General features: G+C 42.4%; 1 protein-coding gene across 2 annotated transcripts; it reads left to right on the top strand.

The window, feature by feature from the left end:
* The first annotated feature begins 10,663 nt into the window (after window positions 1-10,663).
* Window positions 10,664-25,466, top strand: mslnb (mesothelin b). Of its 2 annotated transcripts, none has more exons than XM_079220092.1 (30): window positions 10,664-10,812; window positions 11,248-11,351; window positions 11,885-12,003; window positions 12,106-12,261; window positions 12,754-13,025; window positions 13,217-13,302; window positions 14,548-14,678; window positions 14,765-14,890; window positions 14,981-15,168; window positions 15,248-15,336; window positions 16,123-16,250; window positions 16,345-16,472; window positions 16,871-16,988; window positions 17,504-17,722; window positions 17,813-17,980; window positions 18,613-18,762; window positions 18,859-18,923; window positions 19,012-19,141; window positions 19,274-19,359; window positions 19,452-19,581; window positions 19,894-20,084; window positions 20,306-20,396; window positions 20,529-20,658; window positions 20,739-20,926; window positions 21,471-21,623; window positions 21,712-21,848; window positions 22,637-22,776; window positions 22,865-22,959; window positions 23,327-23,774; window positions 24,688-25,466. In XM_079220092.1, the coding sequence occupies exons 1-30, from the start codon at window positions 10,667-10,669 to the stop codon at window positions 24,765-24,767; spliced, it is 4,392 nt and encodes a 1,463-aa protein (XP_079076218.1). In that variant the 5' UTR covers window positions 10,664-10,666; the 3' UTR covers window positions 24,768-25,466. The 2 variants fall into 2 exon arrangements, with proteins under 2 accessions (XP_079076218.1, XP_079076217.1); XM_079220091.1 differs by having other exon boundaries at window positions 20,736-20,926.
* The last annotated feature ends 50 nt before the right edge of the window (window positions 25,467-25,516 follow it).

The raw sequence follows: 25,516 nt of genomic DNA, 5'->3' as shown, positions 1-25,516 counted from the left end.
AGTCATAGTAATGCTACTTAATGCAAAATTCTCTCACAGACACTCCCTGATTCGTATCTGCCACCAAACAAACAGGCTCCAAGCGCCGATGGTCTGACTAAAAATGTGTCATAACGGTTTACTTCTGGTCTATGAAGCTTTGACAAGCCGTGATGTCAAAAGAGCAAAAAAGTGATAGCATTAGTTAAGTATGAGTAAACACTTAGTTCAACATTTATAAAGTGTTGTTCCAACATGAACACTCACCAGTAACTCATTAGTATGACATTCATAAACACAGTTATGAATGTTTTATTCTTGATTCATAAGCTTGACTATTAGGCGCTTCATGTTTGGGTTTTCATACTTTATAAATGATGGACATTTGTAAATTAAGTAATACATATTGCAAACCAATTATTAAGGACTTATAGATATTGCACTAATGGTTAACTTTATAAACGTGTTTTAAAACTGCAATTCATGATTAATTAAGCCTATTTTACGTTTGCCAACGTTTGTAATTCTGACCCCCCTTTAGTGTTTAAATGCTTGTTGGTGATTAGTGGCTCAGTGTATCAACCGCTTTCTCTGATTTCCTCCCCAGTGAATTTCAACACAAAAGCCCTCTCCTCCCATGAGACTTGTCACATCATGAGATCACACTACCTGTTCCTACTGGTTTACCTACTGGGGAGCTGCTTAGGTAAGAGCGGATTTCGTGCCTTTTCCTTTATGTATAAGTGTCAAGATCTATTGTCGCGATACGGCCAAAGACCAAACCAACTCTCAAAGAACAGGTTCGTCAACATTTTAAAACTCAAGCTATATTTTGACCATTTTGAATTTAGACAGAGTGATCACAGGAAAGGAAAAAAATACTCTTTTCTCAGACAATATCAATTGACCAAGATGCAAGACAAGCCTTGCGTTTATTATCTAAATATGGCTCAAATGAATCTCTATTTAGATGAGGTTAGAAAAAGGATGACAGAGGAATGCAGAAAGCTATTCAAAATGTAAAGCATAAACAGTTATCATCTCATCATAACATGTGTCATGATAGAAATATCCTATAATTCATTCAGATTCTAGTGTGAGCTCTAACAATGAACTGTGTCTTCTATCAACAGGGCCATCAAATGCACAAAGGTGAGATCAGAAAGTTGAAAAGGAACATGACACACACCATTATCATTTACAGAACCAGTGGAGGATAACAAATGTCCTTTTCCACTGGTAGAGACCTCACCCTGTTTGAATTGCTGTGACCTATATGTCATCTCTTGTCACTAAACTTTGGTCTTGTTTTTTCACCCGCGGAAATATACAGAAATGAAACCTGTCATACAAGTGGAGCATGTGAGCAGGTGAGTGATGATGTCACATACTTACTGTGAATTTATACAAATCACTACTTCCTGATTGATTTCCTGGAAGCAAGACAAAAGGTGACAGAGAAATTACGAGACATTCTGTTCTTTAATTATGTTGATGAATTTGGATTTATCATCATAATTAAATTCCTCCCAAAGAAAGGTTGAGGTACAAACGTCATGTTCTGATTTGAGTTGTGCTTCGATGACGGTTTCTGTAGATTGCTTTCTGAACAACAAAAGATAAGACAACTTTAAATAATATATATAAATATATATATATTTTAATAGTGGTATTGAATCGGTCATGTGATGTGAGAAAAGAAAGGAATGGAACAGAAATATGAAACAATAGATTGGCCTGCAGTGAATACCTGTGTGGTTAGGAGTGTGTGTGTCTTCAAGCCAGATGAAAAAAAGAAACCACTGGAATATTATATAAGCAAGATTTTATTTTATTCTATACGAATACTTTTGCCTGACATACAACGCCGCTGTACCACTGAGAATGAGCCTGAATGAAAAAAGGAAGCTAAATGGATCGCAGCCGTATTAATATGATTAATTCACCTGTGGTTTTCCTTTTATTACATGTCAAAATGTCTGCTGAGATAAATGCCTGTTCGCCCTCTGTACAGCGCAAGCAGGAAACATTAGTATTTAAATATTTAGGCAATCGTCAATGCTGAAACAGAGCCAATTGCGCAATTAGACAATCAGCCACAATTAGCACATGTCGTGTCACTTTTAATGACTTAGTAGCTTAGTATTTGTGAGCTGCCTTTTCACTCAAGTTTTTCTTTTGTCCGTCAATCCAAGGCTCGAGATCCGACCTCTCACTTCCTGCAGTGTGTGGGCTTGCCATCGAAGGACACAGGGAGAGACCACATGCTGAGGCTGAAAGGAATGCTTGAAGCCGCCATGGATGTGTACACCTTCATGGTAGGGCTGCACGATAACTCCAGTCAGGAACAGGAATGTTCTCACAGACTCACAATGGAAGGAATGCTTCCCACCTTACCAGTTGCTTTGTGTTTTCTCTAGTCAACATTCATTCTTTGCAGACTGTGGCAGATTGTATTACGACACATTCTCCCCACACAACATACATCAACATATATTTCTACCACTTCTACCACGTTTTTTTACTTACTCTCCTCCATCACCACAACCACAGAGGTCCAGCATGACAGGAGTGCCACTCCTCAGCCTGCAGGGAGAGCTGGCATTAAACCCCGAAGCGGACCCCCTCCAGAACGAAGCCCTGGTCCAGATGTGGATGGAGGTCAAGATAAAACCGCTGCTGAAATCTGTCAACAAGCACTTCCTGTCCTGCCTCAGCACCAAGCACTTCAGCTGCTCCACCTACCAGACTGTGTACGTCTGAGTCTCTATCTGCATGCATGCTGCTGTCACCTTTGTTTTGACAACTCACCTCACCTTCTCTCTCTCTCTCTCTCTCTCTCTCTCTCTCTCTCTCTCTCTCTCTCTCTCTCTCTCTCTCTCTCTCTTCCTGCAGAGTGAGGGAGCTCAGCTACCATTATTCTGAGATGAATCCAATCAAACAACAGTGGATCTGGACATTCTTCATGCATCCCTTTCTCTCTGGATACAGAGTAGCTGGTAACTTTGTGATTAAGAAATGACTTTTCTCACATAGCTCCAATAACGCTGCACACGTTGCTAAATTTCTCACTTCTGTAATAGTTCCAGCAACACTTGTAGAATAAACAACAACTTTATTTGAGGCCGACCCATTTCGATAAAGGCGTGTGGTCATGTGTTGTTTAAATATGAACCTCGTCAGACTATTTCCCTTTTCTGTGCACCTCGGAAGTAGGTGAAGTTGTCCCAAAAATCTACATTAATGTCCATAATATAAGAAGACAAAACCCAATGTTTTCTCTATCTTCATTAGAAATGTGTGTTTTATTCTGGTAAAGACATCAGCCAATCAGTGAGTTCACCGGGTTTTTAAAAATCAATGTCTGGTTCTGGATCTGCAACGTATAGGGAATCATGTCGGCTCATTGTGGACATGATTTCTGACCGCTTCATGAATTATGTATAACTCCCCATGTGCCAAACTCATAGCGGCAACTGTCAGATTGTGCCGAATTATCGAGTGTGTGCATGTGACATCAAAATGTGATTCTTTTGTTTATGTTATGTTATTCACACCTACAAAAAAATGGCAAAAAAAATCAAGAAGACTGGTATGAGGAAAGAAAAAGAAAATTTAAATAAATGTTCCTTTTAATTCCTGTAAAAAAAAATCCGATACATATGATGTGACATAAACCTTCTGGGTAGATTCATTAATTAACCACTGAAGTTCCCAGTAACCTAAATGCAGCACAAAATGTACTCCAACTTTAACTGACACATTCATATGTTATATCTATATCTTCTGCATATGTGCACAATGTGTTGACTCAGTGTGTAATATCTGTACAGGTTGTGTGATCCCACAGCAGAGCAGTGAGGAGTGGTTGATGAAGAATTTCGGTGCCTTCAGAGCCATGGCCCGATTGCAGGACTTGTCAGCACTCAACATGGTCTTCAGTGGAGTGAGTTCCCTTGAGAGACCTGTAAACAGTGAGGTTACGTGTCAACCTCACAGTGGCACAGTGGAGGACTACGTTTGTCACACTTCTACTTCTTCATCTTATGCCCCGTAGTTGGAGGTTCTTCACCTGCTGTCTCCAGCGCAGAAGGCTGAGCTGCTACTCAGGCCTGGGGTCGCGAGTTTAGGCAACGGCAACCTAAGCCTGGTCTTCCACAGCTTGTTAACAGGGGGCCCTCCTCCCACAGCCAGGCCTGGAGAGGGCCACAACTGGACGACCCCTGGAGGGGGCCACAACTGGACGACCCCTGGAGGGGGCCACAACTGGACGACCCCTGGAGGGGGCCACAACTGGACGACCCCTGGAGAGGGCCACAACTGGACGACACCTGTAGGGGGATACAACTGGACGACCCCTGGAGGGGGATACAACTGGACGACCCCTGGAGGGGGCCACAACTGGACGAGCCCTGGATACCCTTATACTTATCCTCCACATCCCACATATAACCCAAACCCACCACCGTCTCCGCAGAACAGCCTCAGACAGGTACCGTAATGTGGCATGGATGTACCGATGCTGCCATGTGTTAATGCTAAATCACTGTCACAGACCGACCCACTCAATACACGGCGCGGAAGTTTGACTTTGATAAAGTGAAGTAGGAAAATATGTTTTGAGATGTTTTTTTAGTAGTATGATATGGAAGAAGTTTAAAGCTTTCAGCTGCGTCTTTTTAACCTTGCCGAACCGGCGCCCGCGAGTCTGCGTTTTTAACACATATACTGCTATAGACACATCTTAACTAATCTCGCAAGTGTTTTATATATTATACCACCGGAATTATTCAAATAGCCATTGTGGTTGACGAGAAACCCCAGTTTGAGTATGAAAACCTTTGCAATTTTTGTGAAAAAACAGCTGATGCTCATGATTTACCTTGTTTCGGTTTCATGGCTGATTCACTTTCACAGTTCTCAATGAATAGAGATTAAAGACATATAAACTGTATTTAATTAAATACTGTATAAGGAGAAAACTATGTTTAAGAAGTTAAGATGTTGTAATTCTTTCTCATCGCCCCTCTTTTCTTTCACATACAGGTTGTAAGTGGCATCATGACGGCTTTCAAACCCATTGGGAGCTTCGTTCATGACTTTGTGTCCTTCACACAAGAGGTACAAGCTCTCTCGGACACACACACACACACACACACACACACACACACACACACACACACACACACACACACACACACAGCACACCTGGCAAATGAAATAACTCCTGATCTGCTGTGTTTCTCCAGAGGAACGTGTCAGAAGTCAAAAGCACCACTCTGACCCAGTTCCTGCTCAACTGGACTCTGGCCGAGCTGGCAGACATGTACCGGCCACAAAACACACCCGTATTTCCAGAGACAACGAAGTTTGACGTCACCGAAGTGGAGGACTGGTACCAGCAGGTTGTGATGCCGGTGTTACGGAGGTTCCTGCAAAACGATGGGGCCTTAATGCATCCAAACGTCAAACTGGCGTTCCACCGAGTGTTGTAAGTCAAGCTAACGTTTGAGATCACATTAGTCGCTTCCCGTCCACTATTTGTTTATCTGTTTCCATGCATGATTTCATGATTTTGTGTGTGTCAGTTAGAGAGATCTAACCAATCATTAGATGAGACAAATACACATTTAAAACTCCGATAATCTTAATGATGGCTCAGTTCTAGCAATTGCTGCAATTCAATGCAACTGCAGCCTCTTCTGGCTCATTGTTTCAGTTTTACTGCTTGGTTATCAGCAGTGTGGCATTAATTCATAATGAGTTGGTACCACATTATATAACAATCATTAATAAGCCTCAAGAGGCTACAAATTATTATATCGTAAACACATGCATTGGTACAAAAGGTGAAGGAGAGCGATTGCACTCAGCTCGGCTGTCAAAAATAGAAGTTTAACTTTCATTAATTAGCTAATCAATTAATTGCGTCTCAGTTCTGAAGGTTTGTACAGAGTTCTTGACTCGGAGTGCAGTGACTATATTTCATACGCACATGCAGCATTTACACATATATCAGCTTTGTGTTTTCCTGCCTCAAAATCAACATGTTAAAACAGAAGCAGGCACCAAACTGCAGAAAGACAACGTTAGCGACTAGCTAGTGAAGAAAGTGGAGCATCTGGCAGCTAACGAACCTGATGCTTTCCTCAGGAGCTGGTGGAGACCAAAACAGAGCTAAAACAAGTGTGACTATTGGATTTAGACGTGTCAGGTGACCAGAAACATGACTCTAAATGAATGCTAACGGTACTTAGTAACTCTAAATTAATTTAGAGTCATGTTTTCTGGTCACCTAACACATCTAAATTCAATATTCACTCTTGTTTTAGCTCTGTTTTGGTCTCCATCAGCTTTGTGTTTTCCTGCCTCAAAATCAACATGTTAAAACAGAAGCAGGCACCAAACTGCAGAAAGACAACGTTAGCGACTAGCTAGTGAAGAAAGTGTAGCATCTGGCAGCTAACGAACCTGGAGACCAAAACAGAGCTAAAACAAGGGTGACTATTGGATTTAGATGTGTCAGGTGACCAGAAACATGACTCTAAATGAATGCTAATGCTACTTAGTAACTTTGCTATGTGTAATATGACAACTGCCAAAGTAATTTCATGATGTGTGTCGAGGTTGTGCGTTTGTTGTGAGGTTCCTCTGCCCACTAGTGGTGAAGTAATCAACATCCATCCCCAGGTCAGTGAATGTGTTGTAAGATGGTGTGTTGTAATGACTTTTAAATGTATGTTTGGGTCTTTGTTGTGTGCAGCTATCTGGACCATGGTGCCATGGACAATGAAACCTCTGAAACCTTAGAAGTCCAGGATGTCTGCAGCATCACTCTTAAGAATAAGTCTTGCGGGGTGAGGCGTCCTTTGATTCTTTAATTTACGTCTATAATTATTCATGTTCAGAATGTTTAGAAGTTTGATTTGTTTTAACTTTATGTGTCTTTATGTCTTTTTCATTCCAGCTTAATGATGCGGTGGCAAACGTGGCCAAAGTGTTGCACTGTGCCACGGGCAGCAACCTGACGATGTCCGAGGAGACGGTCATGGGTTTGATTGGAGAGCTGACAGAACGTCTGAATTTACTGATCCAAGAGCTGCTCATATCGGTGAGCATGTCAACCTAATTTTTTTTATTGAAATATTAAATAATCGTAGTTTCTCAGTGGAACATACATCTTAATATGAGCCTGTTTCACGTCAATGTTTACATACAATAATGATGTAATCAAACCTTTTTAATCAAAACCCCAAAAGGTGTTGCAGGTTTTCTTTTGTTTTATTTATATCAAAAACTCTGTCTTTAAACTATTAACTTGAGAATAAGCTTTTGGGGTTTTTAAAGCTGAATGGTACAAAACACCACACATACTGCTTTTGCCGTTCATAGTTAATAACTGACATGTCATACATCTTTCAACTACCTTTTCCTCCCGCAGAACCTCACAGAGGTGGCGTCCGACTTTCAGCAGATCTTTGGCGAGGTGGAGTCTCCGTCTCTGACCCGGGAACACCTGGAGGACCCGAACTTCATCGAGCTCTGGTTTCAGATCAAACTGCTGCCCCTCCTGCCGGACGTACCCAAAGAACTCCTGTCCTGCCTCGGCACCAAGAACTTCTCCTGCCAGGCGTACCAAACCATGTGAGTCCACACAAGTGTGAAGAGACATTATCTCTCACACACACACACACACACACACACACACACACACACACACACACACACACACACACACACACACACACACACACAGTACTATGTATTAATTATCATGTCTTTCTTTTCTTTCTCAATATGTGCAGTGTGGCAGCATTCAGCAAATACAAATACAACTACTACTGTGGTTTTCATGGTGATCCTATCTATAAGTATTTCATCTATCCCTTCCTGCTGAATCACAACACATCTGGTAAGTAAACTGGTAAATAACAGCCAGTAAGAACAACAAATATACAAATTAACTACTTATTAAATAATACTACATTGTTGAAAAACTCACAAGTAAAAGTCCGGCATGTTACTTTAAGAAAGTATTGTCAGCAAAATGTACTTAAAGTATCAAATGTAAAAGTATGCTGGAAAATGGCTCCTTTGAGTGAGTCACTAATATTATTTGATTATCAGTGCTGTGCAGGCACTATTTTAATGTTTTCGCTGTTTGAGGTGGATTAAATTGTAACTATTTTATTGTGTTTTGGGCAGTTTGATCTATAACATTGCATTGAATTTAAAAAGCGAATCATTTTTCCTGTAAAATATTTATTTACAAACTAAGTAGTAACTTTTGCTGTCAAATAAACCTAGTGGAGTGAAAGTTTATAGTAGCATGAAATGAAAATATATTTATGTAAAGTCCCCTTAAAGTTGGACTTAAGTTCAGTACTTGATTAAATGTAGTTAATTACTAATTACATGAATGTACATTTTTGCATGTATGTTTCAGATGCTCAGTGTGTCTCCTCGATCAATAACAACACAGATTGGCTGACAAACAACTTTGGTGAATTTTTAGACGTCCCCTCCATCACTGACTTCTACAAGCTCAACCCAAACTTCTCTGGAGTAAGTCTGGAGAACACTGACAGGCTGGTGTTGTTCATCTAGTCCTCACTTTCCTGAAGCCTTTCCTTCATCGGTATTCCTTACTGCTCTTTTGTCTCTTGTCCAGCTGGAGGTTCTTCACCTCTTGACTTCAAAGCAGATAGCAGAGATGCTGCTGTTGCCTCTTCCGACTCCACCTGAGAAAGACGTCGTCATCGACCAAGTATTTGATTTCTTATTGGAGTCCCCTGGAAACAGACAATTTATAAATGTCCTGCGCAACCTGCGCTATCTCACCTATGAGGTAACGGCTTTGTAATGACACGTAACTTTAAAGCTTTGAGAAAATCAGTCCTGGATGATTAATTGTAAAATATTCCATTTGTCAGATGAAAGTACCATGCGATGTCTACAAACACATGTGAGTACTTTCAGATGCTTTCATTGGTTGATTCTAGCCAAATTGTATTTCATTATTTTCTTTAGATTATCCCATTAGACCTTTTTCACAGCAGACAAGTATATTTACTCAAGTTCTGTGCTTTGTGCAAACTTGAGTTCATTGTCTGTGAACAAAAGCGCTCTGACACTAGCAAGACTCTTATGGTTGACAGTTAGATTATACAAGATCACACTTTTTTATCAGGGGGGACATTTTTGTGCAGCAGTTGCATTACAAAGTGGAAAAGAGTGCAAACATATTAAGTGAAAATACAGATGTTGGCAGAAGTTAACGTGTTGAGGTCCTGCCCTCTTTCTATCTTGTAATTTAGGGAACTTAAATAATAAACTGATACAAATAATTAATCATCTTAGTAGTGTATAAAACAAATCCGTCGCCGAATGCTTTTCTTCTTGTTTGATGTTTTTCCTCTATTTGTGTGTCAGCTTTGAGAGATTGTACGGAGCCATACCTCTCGTGCCTCGGGACATTGAATCACAAGTCTGGACTGAAATGGAAGCTCTGAGACGCCAGGTGCCAGATGGTCAGTCTCTGTCTCACGCAAACATAGAAAAACATAAACACAGAGGCACAATTTGTATTTAGTTTTTTAAGTGTTATCATGTGCACACAATAGTTGACAGCATGTTATTTTGTGTTTGGATCTGGACAGGGTGTTTGCCAGCGAACTTAACGGTGAGATTTCTTTAAATATTTAAAATGTAATCTTTTTCATCTGTATTCTGTTGCTCAGATTTGTATGATGAATTATAGTCCTTCAAACGTATTAACTCTGTCGTTCACAGTGCCAAATGATCCCCTACAAAGGTAAGAGCTCTTTGACACGTCTCATTTTTTACTCATTACATTACTGTAAATCCTTTCAGCGCTAAAAATCATTTGACTTTTTTTTTCTCTGCTATTTGACAGATACTAACTTCTGCAAAGGAGTTAACAGGTATCCCATTTGTTATGATATCTATCCAAAATTACAAATAACGGTTTCATTAGTTTCTTGACTGACAGGTATTTTACTTTTTTATTTTAATTTTTACGTGTATTTACAGCTCTGACCTGCTCTCTTATGTGAACACATCTATGGAAGTTCTCTGCAATTTTCCCTTGGAGACATATGCTTGTGCACAGGTGACTATTCTACACTAGAGCCACAGATCTCAAATACAAGACTTTATTTCTGAGAAAACGTTGATGCAACATGCTGCCTGTTTGACTGAATTACTAAATTTGATAAGATAAGCCTCAAGATCTATCTATACATATATACAGTATTTATATATATAAATATATGACAGAATACAAATGACCATTTGCTGTGTCACACATACAGCTGGAGAACTTCACAGCCAATCAGCTGGTGTCTCTTCTGAAGTGTAATCTGCCCGGAAACAGCGGGAACTCCAAAGTGCTGTGGAAGTTGCTGCTGACGAAGCTGTCCTTTGTCTTGGACCCAGCTTTGGACATTTTGGCTAACATGGTCGGTATCTTTTTAACCCTCTGATGAACAGCCTCAACTTCTTTTCAGGATTGTGCGCAGTGAACCATTACAAAAGAGCAGTTTAAAGTAGGTTGAGGGAGGAAAAGTCTAGGGATTAAATCAATTGATCTTCCCTACAGTCCACGACCACGTTTATTCCATCGGCGTCTGCGGTTTTGGACGTGATTGGAGAGATCAGGGTGTCGATGCTGACCGACGAGCAGCTGAAGAACAGCAGTGTCATCAGGACGTGGTTCTCCGATCGGCTCAGTGTGTTCCTGCCGTTTTCAACCGGAATGTTTCTGCAGTGTCAGAGCACAAGGAACCTCAGCTGTCATTCATACCAGCAAATGTAAGTGATTTTCCACCGACTGGCGAGTCTGACATTACAGATCCATTGCAGGTTACTGTATTTCATACTTAAGAGGTCTTGGCTTTAGATGTAAATGGCCAACATACAGCGCACTTGATTCAGTTACAACATGGCCTCTCGTCTGGTGTCTCTTTTGTTTTTTTCGAATTGGTGATGAGTTGTGTCTCTGCTTTTCTTCCATCAAACAATTTAGTTTTTTCTGTCTGCAATGACAATGATTTATTTTAATTTTTTTACCATTTTTATCATAAAATGTATATAACTATTTTTCATTCTGTCGTTGATTTTATTGTCAGACTGCAGGAATATATCCACCGTTTTGATAACATGACCGGAAATCGATATGTGGTCGTCAAGGACTTCATCTTCCGTTTCCTGTCGCAGCCACACTCAGGTTTCTCATTTCCTTTTTAGAGTGCAGATTTTGAGCCGCGTCCAGTCGGACATGCCACTCGACGTGCAGATGTCCGTCTACACATACTTCATCAAGCCTTTCCTGACCAGGAACAACGCCACAGGTGTGTGCTCACGTTTTTATAAAGTGTGTAATCACAACTTCTTTTGTGTGATAAGTATACGAGTAACGGTGAAAGTATAAAAGTAACAGTACAAAGCGGCTCATGAGGCTGTAAAGCTCATTGTCCACCGGAAAGTAATATGGATCTCATGAAGGGAGCTTAATTATCCTCACAGAGATATTTGATGAAAAGAGTAATGCCTGCACACTGAATCCAAACCACACATTTATGACCAAGACAACGTTTAAAACAGAATATCTTTTCATATAACGAAGGTTTAAACTCAGGTCGGTAGTCTTCTTCGATTATATCTGTTGAAAGATTCTCATTTTGATTGCAATCCATGAATCAAATGTCCTGACGAAAAAAAATTCAAGAAATCCGGCATCTGTGGTGGCTAAAGGACTTTAATGACGTCATTATCATGAGTATCATTCATAAACATACTGAAGTTGTCAGGGTTTCTTGAACATGCTGCAAACATGAAGCACACAGCAAAGTTGAATTTGTTGTCTGTTGCTTTTGTGGTTCAGACTCCAGCTGCAGCTCACACGTCAACAGCAGTGGAGAATGGCTGCAGAAGAACTTGGGCGGGTTCTCCGTCCTCGCGTCCTTCCGCGAGCTGCAGATGCTCTATTCCAACTTTTCAGCGGTACTTCCTGTTTCCTCTCTTGATATTGTGCTCTTTTATTTGTTGGTTTCCCCTCCCGTGTTTGAACCATCGACGTGTATTTGTCCGTGTGCTCTCGTGCAGATGGCAGCCTTACCTCAGCTGACAGTCAAACAGCTGGCAGATGTGTCCGCCACACCGGGCCAGCTCACCTCTCCAGACCAGGTTGTGATGGTGATGAAACACGTCCCCGACAGACTCCTATCCGCCTTCTTTGATGACTTCTCTCCTGCTGTCACGGTGAGTGTGTGAAATAGTTTGTTTGCTTATCTGAGGTTGTTTTGGGGTAAAAAAGCTGCTCTTTGTCGTCGCTTTACTGATTATTACCGTAAAAGTCGGGTTACAAGCCGCTACTTCAGTCAGTGTCCTCGTTAGCGCCCCGCTGTAGCCAGCTGGCGCTCCTGCTAGCGCTCCGCTACTTCCCCGCTAACTTCCGCTAGCACTCCGCTAACTTCCGCTAGCTCTCTGCTAGCTCTCCGCTAGCTCCCCCACAACCACTGAAGATAGCGGGACCAGCCCCGGCTCGACACCTGACTTGGGCAGAGGGGACGCGGGTAGTAGCAGCAGCAGCGGGGAGCTAGCAGCAGCAGCGTTAGCAGCAGCAGCGCTAGCTAGCGCTGCTCCTAGCTTGCTACAGCGGGGACACTGACCGGAGTTAGGAGCGGCTTGTAACCCGACTTTTACGGTAAATCTTTTTTAAACTCTTATTTTGTCATTTGTCTTCCCCTGCAGAGTCATGGAAACAAGCTCCCCTCGGAGGTGAGGTCGGCCATGTTGCAGGTCGTGTTTGATCGAGCGAATCTCTCCGCTCAACGAGTGAATCTCTCCGCCCGCCGAGTCGCCCGCTCGCCGGGCGACTCGGTGGGCGACTCGGTGGGCGACTCGGTGGTTTCGCTGTGGCTCCGCAACCGACTGCCCCCCCTGCTGGTCAACCTGGCGGCGAAGCACGTTGCACCATTCTTCAGAATACTGGCGGGAAGAAACTGCAGCATCGAGCAGCAGGGGTCAGTCCACGAACTAGAGATTTCATTTGATTGGAATCAATTGAAAAAAAGATAATTTTTCATGATAAAATATGTAGTAGTTTTACCGTCTTCTCTATAGTATAGATTCCAATCAAATATTAATGAATGTAGTCATACAGTAAAAAAAGAAATCATTCATTGCCTTATTTTTTTATTTTATTTTATTTCAGAGTCGGGGACCTGAATTCAACAATCTCCTCTCTCAGTGAAGAGACAAAGAAAGAAATCTACAACCACATCGTTCAGACTCTCAAAGGTATAAAGGCTGTAAATCGCTTCACTTCTCCTTCATACCTTTTGCAGTAAATGCGTGACATTTAGCAGAGAGGCTTCAAGGAAACACACACCAGGTTTATTGAACGTTTATTTAATAAAATACTTCACAGGGCATATTTAAAGATTACACCAGTACATTCGCAACTGTTAGAAAAATGAGTCATATAATTAGTCTAAAATGATCAAATATACTTTAGTATATACCTCGTACACTTCTTCTCCTAAGAATTTAATTTCCAACTAGTGCAGTCTTTATCAATAGTAAATCTAATTATTTACTTAGGAAATACGAAGGAATTCATTATGTTGTGGACTAAAGAAAGAAGAAAGTAATTGAACTATTTAGTTATCTAAAGGCTTAGATTTAGGCACGTTTATCCCTCTAGTATGTGTACATAGTTATTATACATTTTACTCCTTTGACAGGAAACTCATCATAAGTTCCATTTGTAGCTCTCTGATGCACAGCGGTACTTTATATTTCTAAAATAATAATAAACTAAGGCTTTTTTTGTTGCATATATATCCTTCCCCTTCTTTTTTTTACACTCTTAATAACATTTACATGTTGTCCAGAAGTCCATAACCTCTTATTTACCATCTTTGGAACCAAACTTTCAGCCTTTATTTCAACTCAACTCAAGTGTGTTTGATGGGCGACCTTGTTCCCTCTTCCTCGTTCCCTCTTCCTCGTTCCCTCTCCCTTGTCTCTCTTGTTCACTCTCCCTCGTTCACTCTCCCCCGTTCACTCTCCCTCGTTCCCTCTTCCTTGTTCCCTCTCCCTCGTTCACTCTCCCTCGTTCCCTCTCCCTCGTTCACTCTCCCTCGTTCCCTCTCTCTCGTTCACTCTCCCCCGTTCACTCTCCCTCGTTCCCTCTTCCTTGTTCCCTCTCCCTCGTTCACTCTCCCTCGTTCCCTCTCCCTCGTTCACTCTCCCTCGTTCCCTCTCTCTCGTTCACTCTCCCTCGTTCCCTCTCCCTCGTTCCCTCTCCCTTGTTCCATTTCCCATGTCACTCTCCCTCGTTCCATCTCCCTCATTCCCTCTCCGTCGTTCCCTCTCTCTCGTTCACTCTCCCTCGTTCCCTCTCCCTCGTTCCCTCTCCCTCGTTCCCTCTCCCTCGTTCACTCTCCCTCGTTCCCTCTCTCTCGTTCACTCTCCCTCGTTCCCTCTCCCTCGTTCCCTCTCTCTCGTTCACTCTCCCTCGTTTCCTCTCCCTCATTCTAGGGCCGATACCGCTCAACTGCTACAACAACAACCATAATTTCTACAGTTTCCTGCAGCGCTCCTTCATGGGATTCCAGTTCCCCAACCTGACCACCTTCCTGTCCCTCATGCCTCACGACAGGATGCATCAGGTCGGTGTCTCAAACATAACGGCGCGGGGTAAGTCGAAGTGTTTTGGACTCACGGATGACTTATTCCCTCTCTGCTGCTCCTCCAGCTGGTGAACTCCATGCCTCCGTCAGCTCTCGGAGATTTTCTCCGTCGGCCTGACGTTGTCGACAACGACGCAGAGCTCTGCGGTATCTACGACAACTACAACCAGACGGCGACGTTCCTGCAGACCGTATGTACACACACACACACACACACACACACACACACACACACACACACACACACGATGTAGTAACGTTACTGGGTACATTCACTACAGGAGTCTCTCCCGGCGGAGGTGGGGCGGCCCACGCTGCATTGCGTCTGGCCCATGGCGCTCAGCAGCTCCGAGAGGTCGGAGGTCAACGCCCGGTTTGACAGTCTCCAAAACTACCTGGTCTTCCTCACCAAGAGTCTGATCAGCCCCAACAGCACACACAACGCCTCCTGCCTGGCCTTCCAAAAACTGTACGTGTGGTTTTTACAATACTTTAGATACTTTTTTTATGTTTTGTGATGTTTTCAAATCATGAGTTTTGTTTTTCAGAGTTTCAGTTCTGGGTGAATACAACTACACTGTCGCAGACTTTATGAGGACAGATGTGTTCGACACCATCAGGGCCTACCTCTCCTCAGGTCAGTCTCTAAAACACAGAGCTGAACTTTAACTGTGTTGCCAACTCAGCAACTTTATCGCTAGATTTGGCAACTTTTAACACCCCTTCAGCAACCAGTTGTTTTTCAAATCTAGCAACATTTGAGAGTTGCTAATATTGTCATAAATGTTATTTTGGTAACACTTTACCTTTAAAAATACTTGTAATGCATTATAATCAGCTTAGGCTACTGTATAATTATATATTATTAACGCGTTCTAACAATAATCATAACACATTATAAAGCATTTATGTGTTATAAGGTCAAGAATCAAACTACTTCATAATTGCTGCAATATATTTTTTTTAATCATAGTGTATTACAATGATCATAGTTTGTATACATTATAAATCTTTATAACGCATTATAATCACTCGTATAATGCGTTGTAATGTGATTGTAAGTTGCTCTAAGTAAGGTAAACACTAATTGTCCAACATCTTGTTCTTGCATAGATTTAATGATATATTTAAGATATTTTTCACTTTACTTTAAGCAAACAAAGAGCACTTAGAGTAACTTAGAATCACATTAAACTATAATGCATTTGAATGTATTACAACTATGGGAATAATAATAAAAAGACTATGATCCTTGCATATGCATCCATGTAAGTATTAGGACACTTGACCTTACAACACACCACTAAATGCTTTATAATGAGTTATGATTATTGTTATAAAGCATTGTGGCTATTTACTAATTGTTATAATTATATTTACACAGTGCTTTAAGCAGTTAAATATGTATAACTTGTCGTTGCAGCGACGGTACCAAGATGTTACAACAACAGCGACCCAGAACTAAACTCCACCGCCTGGTTCGCCGAGTACATCGGCTCCTTCGCGCCTTTCCTCACTCTGGAGGATCTGCAGGCGTTCGGATCGGCACAGGTACTGACCTGGAATTTGCGAAATCTTAAATCGCAGCTCCGCTTTTGTTCGCTGGGATGGATTAATTACGTTTATCTCTCTGTCCTCTCTGCAGGTTATCCAGGTGTTCACAGTGAACCCTCTGAACCTCGCCGTCCTCAACCACACCACGTTACCTCTCAACCTCACCAACTACTACACGGAGCTCGTTTATCAGCAGGACAGCAACTTCAACCCTTTACTGTGAGTGTAAACAAGCACAAATCCCTATTTTTTTTTTTGCACTGTGTTTACTCTGTATTGTTTAATGTTTAATGACAAATTCCTTCTATGTGAAAACATACGTGGCAATAAATGGTTCTGATTCTGATTCAGATTCTGAACGGGCCCTGAAAATAGACACAAAATGACCAAAAACAGATACATAAATGACCCATATCACTAAAAAGACATGTGACACAACAAAAAATAGATGCAAAAAAGCTCAAAATGGATGCAAAAGGACTTAAAGTAGAGTTTAGGAGTCTTGTTCCGATGTGGACAGGGTCGGGGGCCTCTTACGTGTCTGTCCCCAGGGGCCCTTTTGTCTCATAATCCGGTGACATCTGTGTGTAAACCGATTCTTCTCGCTCCCTCTGCAGACTTCCTCTGTTGTTTCGGTGTGCCGCTCCTGGTCCAGCGTTCAGCCAGCTGACAGCAGAGGACAGCATGATACTTCTGTACAACCTGACCACCCTCTGCGTGTCCCTGGACCCTCAGGTAGGAAACACACACACTGCAGCACACGCACGTTAGCAGTGTAGTTTTCAAGCTGGGACGTCATTTTTTTTTGTTGCACAAACAGAAAGGCGACACATTTAAAGGGAAAAACCTGGAGAAACAAAACAAATGCAGATGCCTTGATTCAAAAGTAATCAGAAAAAATAATTAAATACTGTGGGTGTTTTTTGGCGAGACGTCAAACATTCTTTCAGTGATCACTGGTGGGAACATGGTGAGGGCGATGTCCTTTTTTTTTGCAGCATTTCTAATTTCTCCTGGTTAGTTCGGGTTTTTCTGTGTCCTCCCTGTGGACCTGCTCATTGCCAAAAATATTATGTGTGGCTTCTTTGGATACATAATTGCACTTTAGAAGCTATTAATGGCAGAAGTATGAAAGTGTACTTTTATATTGAACTGCCCCAAAAACAAGTGTTTGTACTTTTAACAAAAACTCTTAATTTACCCAAAAAATATTACACCAACTGACAAAGTTTAGATTTTTTCCGTTGTAGGTCGCTGCAGCTTTGGCCGATAACCTCGGCAACAACATCGATGCCACGGCCATTTCTGCCCTCGGCAGCGAAAGCACCGGCATGTCCATCGGGCAGATAAAGAACATCAATCCTCAGCAAATGTTGGATGCCCTCGGCACTCTCAGCAGCGTGATGGGCTGGAATGAAGGTCAGGCCAAGGCCATCGTCCAGTCGCTGATGTCCTCGGGGGCTTTCGAGGTAAAGCTGCAGTCCGTCAGTGTGTCAGTGGCTGAATGTTTTAGAGAATCCACATTCAGATCATATCATCCGTGTCCTCCGTCCCAACAGATCAACAGCACGTCGTTGTTGATGCTGGGCTCTCTCATCATGGGCGTACCCGCGAAGACAATGGGCAACATCAGTGGCTTCCAGCTGCTCGCCGCATCCAAAGACCCTTTGTTTCTGGAGCACATGATGTCCGCTCCACAGATCCTCCGGCAGACCTTCATTGCTCAGGTTTGGCGGCTTCCTTTCTCTGATGCAACATTTTACTTTTTACAGTCCAAATTTGCCTCAGAAGAGATATGCAACATCCTGAGACCCTTCATTCAGACTCGGAAGGAAAAACACAAATAAAAAAAACTTTCTTGGGGAAATAAAAGGGAGAAACGTCCCAGACGTCCAGTGGATGTTTTCATATATAGAGAGAAGATTAGATTAGATTTGGATTAGAGACTCACAGACTGGGATTCACCGAAGTTTACTTTTCTTATGTTTTTCTTTTAGGGTCGAAAATTCCCAAATTTAGATGCAAATTTGTGAAAGTGTCGCAGTATATGTATTTCTTTTAAATTGTCAGATCCACAAGTGTTTTGTGAAAAAACTGCAGCTGTTTGCAGAATGTGTGGCACCAACTATACTCACTGATGCTGCAAATTTAGACTGCGTACACTGAACTAATAATTTGTGTGAAGGTGTACAATTTTTACAGTCATACCTTCTGAAAATCTTGTCTTTGCTCACCTGCGCTGGTCCCACCTCTCTGCTTGCTGCAGTGATGTAGACGTGTTCTCCAATACACTCTGACATCACTCGATGCTCGGAGGTGAAACACACGTTTAAACTCACCTCCCACCTCCTGACCCCAGATCATATCGGTGGACAGCAACGCTGAGGCGATCATAAATAACGTTCCAGATGAAATGGCCACTGAGATCCCTCGTGCTCTGCTGCTGGGCCTCTCGAACAACGGCAGCGTTCTCAAGACACTCAACAAGAAGAAATGGAAACAGCAGCAGGTGGGGCGATGCAACACTGACACACAGACACACACTTTTGCAGTGAACACACCTGCTGTACATTTCAGATAAACCCTGCGTGTTTATTTATTTTAGGCCGAGTTATTCTTTGATGTAATCGCTGTGGAATCCGCGACCGCAGAGCTGGGAGGTCCAAACAAGTGAGTCTTGGAGCACAAAATACTCAATCAAGACATGTCCTGCAGGTGGGTCTCTCAACTTGTATGTAACATACAAATGTGTGTGTAGTTTGTCGTCCTATGTGCTGCAAGGATTCACGTGCACCGGGGTGAGAACTGTTAAGTCGGTGCAGATCAAGAAGCTCATCAAAGCCTGTCGGAGGAAAGGCAGGAACAAGGTCATTCTGGTGGAGACTAAGGTGAGAGATCGTGTGATTTATTAATGACGTCATTGACAAGATGTCTTTGTTCTACTGTTTGTGGCATAAGACGTTAGTACATAGACGTTAATGTACATCATTTATAACAGTATTTGCTCGTCTCACCAACAGCTGACCTGCATGTACAACCACATTAAAGATGACTCAGATGCCGCCGTCTTCGACCTCTATCCTCCTGATATGCTGCTGTACTATGAGTGAGTTTGGTGGGAAAACAAGATTTCTTTTGTGCAGAAACACAACCGTCAGAACAGTTTTTGTGAGTGTCTGTCTCCTTGTGATTCTGCAGCTACTCCCTGGTGCCACCGGCCAGCTGCAGGTCCTATTTTGAACAGCTGTCGGAAGCAGACTTCTCCGTCTTCTCCTCATCCCTCAGCTACAAAAGGACCGCCCTGTTTGCTAACGCGAAGAGCTGCCTGGTGAGTCCCTGAGCAAGCAGGACAACATCTCACATGTTCCACACGCGCTGAAAGAGCCCGTTAAACTACATTTAAATTGGTGACTTCAGAAAGCAAATAGAGCTGAAGGAAGATTGAAGTTACACCAAGAATAAATAAAGCGTTTCATGCCCAAATAACTAATCTTGTCAAATTGCTGAGTGGAGCTTTCCATATTGTTAGCATTAAGCTACGGCTAAGCGGGAAGTGCCAGAGGAGAATGATTTACATTTCTGTTCTTTTAATATTCCAATCTGTAATTTGTATTTCTGTTCTTAACCCTTATTTTCTCAGGGCATAACAAACACGAGTTTGACTGAGGATAATATATCGGTGTTGGGAAACATGTGCTGCACCCTGGACGGTTCCTACGTCGAGAACTCCGACCCGTCCATCCTGGAAAAACTCAAGAACTGCCCGGACCTCGCCGACGCTCAAGCGGCTGCTGTTGAAGCTTTACTGCAGAGCGGGAAAACGCAGCACGGGTACGTCAACAGAAGCAATACATCTATTAGCAAGTAAAACATAAATAAATCATAAACCCTTTTTACTTGCATGTCATAGTATTGGCAGATTTATGTCTTACCAGTAACCTTAAATTATCCTATTTTCTTCTGTTTCTTTCCAAAATATATTAAATTTTTTTTAAAAAAGATCATTTCAGTTTGGTATCTTGTTTTTTCACTCTTTGTTTTTTGATAACCAGGCCTCCATCAACATGGAACGAACAGACTCTGAAGGACCTCGGGATGTTACCGCTGTACCTGACTTCAACCTTCTACGATAACTTTGACAAAGTGAGTAACACACACGTGAATAAAAGAAAAGGTGACCGTCTTTCAGTTCGTCTGGGGCCTTCAGTCCGCTGCTTGGTGTTGGATGGAGGTCGATGATGTTTTTTTAATTGATTTTTTTATTCCCGCGAGCAGAGAACGAAGCGGAGGTTCTTGAGGTACTTCCTGAAAGTTCTTAGGAGCAACAGAGTGGACAGACAGAAGAAGAGGAGGCTGAAGAAAGAACTAAGGAAGTCGATCAGAAATAGGTCAAAGCGATCAATCGGTGAGTCGCGCTCCGTAATCTGCTATTTTCTCTTCTTGAAGTAACTATTTTAACTATTTTTCCAATGTGTTTTTTAGTAGATGAGTGCACTGTAGGAACGATCACCCAGGTGACCATCAGCGATGAGGCTTTCCCTTTCGACTACGACGACATAACTCAGTTCAACTGCTGCCTCAGCGCCTCGACCGTCAGAGACAACCTGGAGGCCATCACCGAGAAGGTGGACCAGGAGGAATACCTGCATGTGGTTCTCAGCAAGTTGAGAGAGGTAGGTGACGGGAAGACGTGATTGGTTTGGAAATGTGTGTGTTTTTTTTTTTAAACTGAGCAATAAAAGTTCATGCTTGTCAGTCAATTTTATCGAAAGTAATAGTTCACACAAAAAAACTGCATAAATTGTGTATAGTACTCATCATTTTTTATAACTATATTTCGTTCTGCCTCCGTTTCCATTGATGGTTTTTGGGCGCTCCGTAATGCCATTTGATAGAAAACTTTTTCTACATTTTTCTAATCTAATCTAAATCAAATTGGGTGAAAATCAGTTTTAGAAAGGTAGCTTTTTTTAACCTACTTTGAGTGACCTAATCAGCAACTCATTGGCGTTTTCTCTTCACTTTTGGTACTTCTGCTAGTCCATGTCGTGTGTGTCCTTGAGCAAGACAGTTAACCCCTAATTGCTCCCCGTTGCTGTCTACCGTGTATAGAGCAAACATGTAAGTCGCTTTGGATAAAAGCGTCAATGTAAAAGATTCAAACAAATAACCTGATTCAGATCCTCTGCAGGGAGATAATGATTGACATATTTTTAGGTTAACTCGACCCTTCCAGAAGATCAGGTGCAGCTCTTGGGCCCGGCGTCCCGTGTGGCAACTATGGCCGACGTCAACGCGTGGGACGTCACTCAGATCGACACGCTCGCCGCTCTGATGGACTCGTCGAACGGGCCGTGGGACCCGAGCCTGGTGAGCAAACCAGTGAAGGAATCTGTTGCTAGTATGTGTGGCCTAGTGGGCCCCGTGTGATGAAAGAATGTTTCTTCTCGTCGTCCAGGCGAAGGCCGTCATCTCTAAGTACCTGAGTCACGCAGGGAACAAGCTGGGCACTTCTGAGCTCAACTTCATTGGAGGAGCCAACCTGTGCTCCCTGGACGCCGACGTTTTGAAGAACATTTCCCAACAAAGCATCAGGTAAGAAGTCAGAACCGCGTAGCATGACTGCTGAGCCGCTACGTAGACTGAGAAATAGGCCATAGACCTAGACCTGAAGGCAATATGAGTTCATCATTTAGTTTAGACATCTACCTTAAAACAAAACAAAACCCCAAAAACAGTTTGATGTTACAGATTCGGAAAAATAAGTATTGTAGAAAGTAGGAATACGATTTATATGACAACATTTCCGGTGAGCAGCTATTTTCTTAAAACCAGCCACTACCGCTACTACCTTCGGTCAGTGTCCCCGTTAGCTCCCCGCTGTAGCCAGCTAGCGCTCCTGCTCGCGCTCCGCTAGTTCCCCGCAAACTTCCGCTAGCTCCCCGACAACCACCGAAGGTAGCGGGACCAGCCCCGGCTCGACACCCGACTTGGGCAGAGGGGACGCGGGGAGCTAGCAGCAGCAGCTGGGAGCTAGCAGCAGCGCTAGCAGCAGCACTAGCAGCAGCGCTGCTGCTAGCTTGCTACAGCGGGGACACTGACCGGACACTGACTGACCGTTTTTTTTAGACAAAAGTAAGTTGTGATTTTCATAGAGTGTGTGGTGTTGATGGTTTGATTCACCCACAATCAGAGATCCCTTCAACTTTTATTACAGACGTTTCAACACAAGTCTTTCCTGAGGGCAGGAGAAATGTAAAAAAATAATACAACGTGTGTGAGACATGTCCTCACACGTTGTATTATTGTTCCTTTTCAGTATCCTGCTGTAACCACTGAGCCTATTTCTCGTCTCTTACTTTGTGTGTCCGTGTCTCCTGCAGAGAGGCCGACGCCCTGACGGTGTCCAACTGCACCGCGGAGAAAAAGAAAGAACTGTTCACCATCGCTGAACAAGCGTTTGCCTCAAACACTCGCTCAACTATCTCCGCCGCTTCTTACCAGCTCACGCAACCATACATCGGTACGCAAACAGACCCAGACACACACACACATCCATGCAGATAATCTTCATTTGAGCACAGCTGATGATTTCTTTACTGACCCTGCAGGAGGCGCAGATTCCGGCTATGTCCAAAGTTTGGCAGCATCCGACATCAACATGGACATGGCTACCTTCACCAGTCTAGATGAGAACCTCGTACTGGTCAGTGTTTGGGAGGCAAAAGTCTTTGAAAGGTTGATCGTTTTTGAGAGTTATGCCAAAGTAATGCCAAAGAAAAAAGGTTGAAGCCATACTGGCAATTAGCGTTCATCGTTGCTAGCTAATTTTTCGGAATGTAAAAAAGACATATTTCAGTACCTTGAATTTGTACACTTACTTTTCGTGAGTAAATGTACTTAGTTAATCCTGCATTTGGGAAAAATGCTGCTACCTTAATGGTTAGTTATGCCTATGTCCAACATCGCTGGTGTTAGTTTTTATGTTCTGTTGGATAAAACATACAAATACGTCTTTACGGGTGTTTATTTGCACACAAATATAAAATATGTCTCTGCTCTATTTTCCCTAGAACCTGACGGTTAGTGAGGTTAAAGGTCTGCTTGGCACCAACTTGGCAAATTTACAGTCGTATCAGAACCAAACGCTGGTAGCGAACTGGATCGGCAGGCAGTCCCAGTCAGAGCTTAGCACGCTGGCAATTGGGCTTGTGGGAGGCAGGGTCGACTCCAGCACCGGCTCCCCAACCACCGGCTCCCCAGTCACCACCAATCCTGCAACCGCCACCGGCTCCCCAACCACCACCAATCCTGCGACCGCCACCGGCTCCCCAACCAACACCAATCCTGCGACCGCCACCGGCTCCCCAACCAACACCAATCCTGCGACCGCCACCGGCTCCCCAACCAACACCAATCCTGCGACCGCCACCGGCTCCCCAACCACCACCAATTTTGCGACCACCATTGGCTCCGCAACCAACCCCAATTCTGCGACCACCACCTCCTCCACCACCAGTGGTGAGTACTGAAAAATTGCATGTTGTTTTATTTCCATGTCTTCTACGTGGATCTTCAACTGGTGAGAATGCCGACACATTGCCTGGGACATGTTAGCTTGAGCTTCAGTCTTTTAGCATCATATCATATGTAGCAGTCTAACTAACGCTGTGATCAATTGTTTGAAAAGAACATACTATGTGCCCATTACTTGTAGTCTAATTGCAACTGTAATTTCACTTGGAGGTGTTATATTCATTTTGCTCTCACCGATATAACCAGACCTTTAAAATGTCCTCCTTTTTTAATAGAACACCAAACTATTTTTAGGCCCTTTCCTCGAAAATTGCATACCCAAACTAAAAAGGGTGTTTCTCTGCAACCACTAGGGTTATTTGAATAATTTGGGTGTTATAATAAAAGGTACACATGTGAGATTTTGTTCAGTTGTGTACATATCAGTCTATATGTTACTGGTTAAGAGTAAATGAAGATGACACACAGAAAAAAATGAAAAGTTTTCAGGTCCGCCTTGAAAAAAAGCACTTTCAGGATGATTATTTCTTTGGAATGATGCAGCTGTAAGGTCCAACTCTAACCCAAATCATAGCACAATATGTGAACATTCTCTCTGCAAAAGTTGACTTTGATAAAGTGAAACACAACAAAGTTAGAGAGGGTTTAGTACAAAGAAAATTGTTTTTTAAAAGGTTAAAGGATGTTTAAGAGCGGTTATAAATATATTCTGGTTGCAAAATAATTATTAAATACTATAGAATATGATTATGGTGTCTTTTGAACACCAGTTAATATAAAACAGACGATGAAAGTTGTTTTGAGAAAGTGGGAGTTTCCCTCACAGGATTTGACATTCAAGCTGAACAATCATCACAGTTGTACTGTCGTCTAAATGGAGTTTGTGTGTCTGTTTCAGGTAATGGTGGCCGCCTCCGAGCAGACGCTGGCTTCTCCTTCCTTGCTCTCCTTGCGCTGCTCAGCGTACATATCCACTAAGAGAAGAAGATGCTGTGAAGATGCTGTGAAGCCACATGCTTACATGAAGGTTTGAATGTGCAATAACAATCAGATGTAAATAAAGAAATTCTCTATTTGTTGATCCCTCTGGAGCAAGTACGTATGCTCTTTTTTTTAGGCTCATGATATATTAACTTTATTTTGTTATTTTTCCCTGGTAGTTCAGTTGTTTTTAATGTTGAAGTTAATGGTGAAACGAACAAAGGCAACTGAAGGTGACAGCTCCGGCTGTATTTGAGTTGCTGTAATCTCGAGTAGCCATTTTGAAAATTGCACCTTATCTTGCCTGTTGCTGAATGAGATAATTAATAAATGATTATAAATTGTTGCACAATCATCAAAGTTCATCACTTGCTTGGTCATAGTAATATTCAACATTGGTTCATTCAGGAGGAAACTGCTGTCTGTAGTCTGGTGTACCTCATCAGTTAGGGCTGCAACAATTACTTTCATTATGCCCATTGTTTTCTTAATTTATCATAACGTAATAATAATTTTGACTATAAAATGCTAGTAAATAGGGGGAAATGCCCAGTGTAATTTCTAATTCTGTTTATTATCACATATGACAAAGAAAAGCATTACATTATCACATTTAAGAAGCATGAAATTAGCAAACACTTGGCTTTTTTGCTTTAAAAAAAAAAAAAGGCATCCAATTATTAGATTAGCAAAATAGTCGATTATTCAACTAATCTTTGGAGCTTTAATATAATTTTATAGGCGTT

This window comes from Taurulus bubalis, assembly GCF_910589615.1.
Source record: "Taurulus bubalis genome assembly, chromosome: 6".
Classification (NCBI taxonomy): Eukaryota; Metazoa; Chordata; class Actinopteri; order Perciformes; family Cottidae; genus Taurulus; species Taurulus bubalis.
Note: the sequence above shows the minus strand (reverse complement) of the source record. Positions and strands in the feature narration are given on the sequence as shown.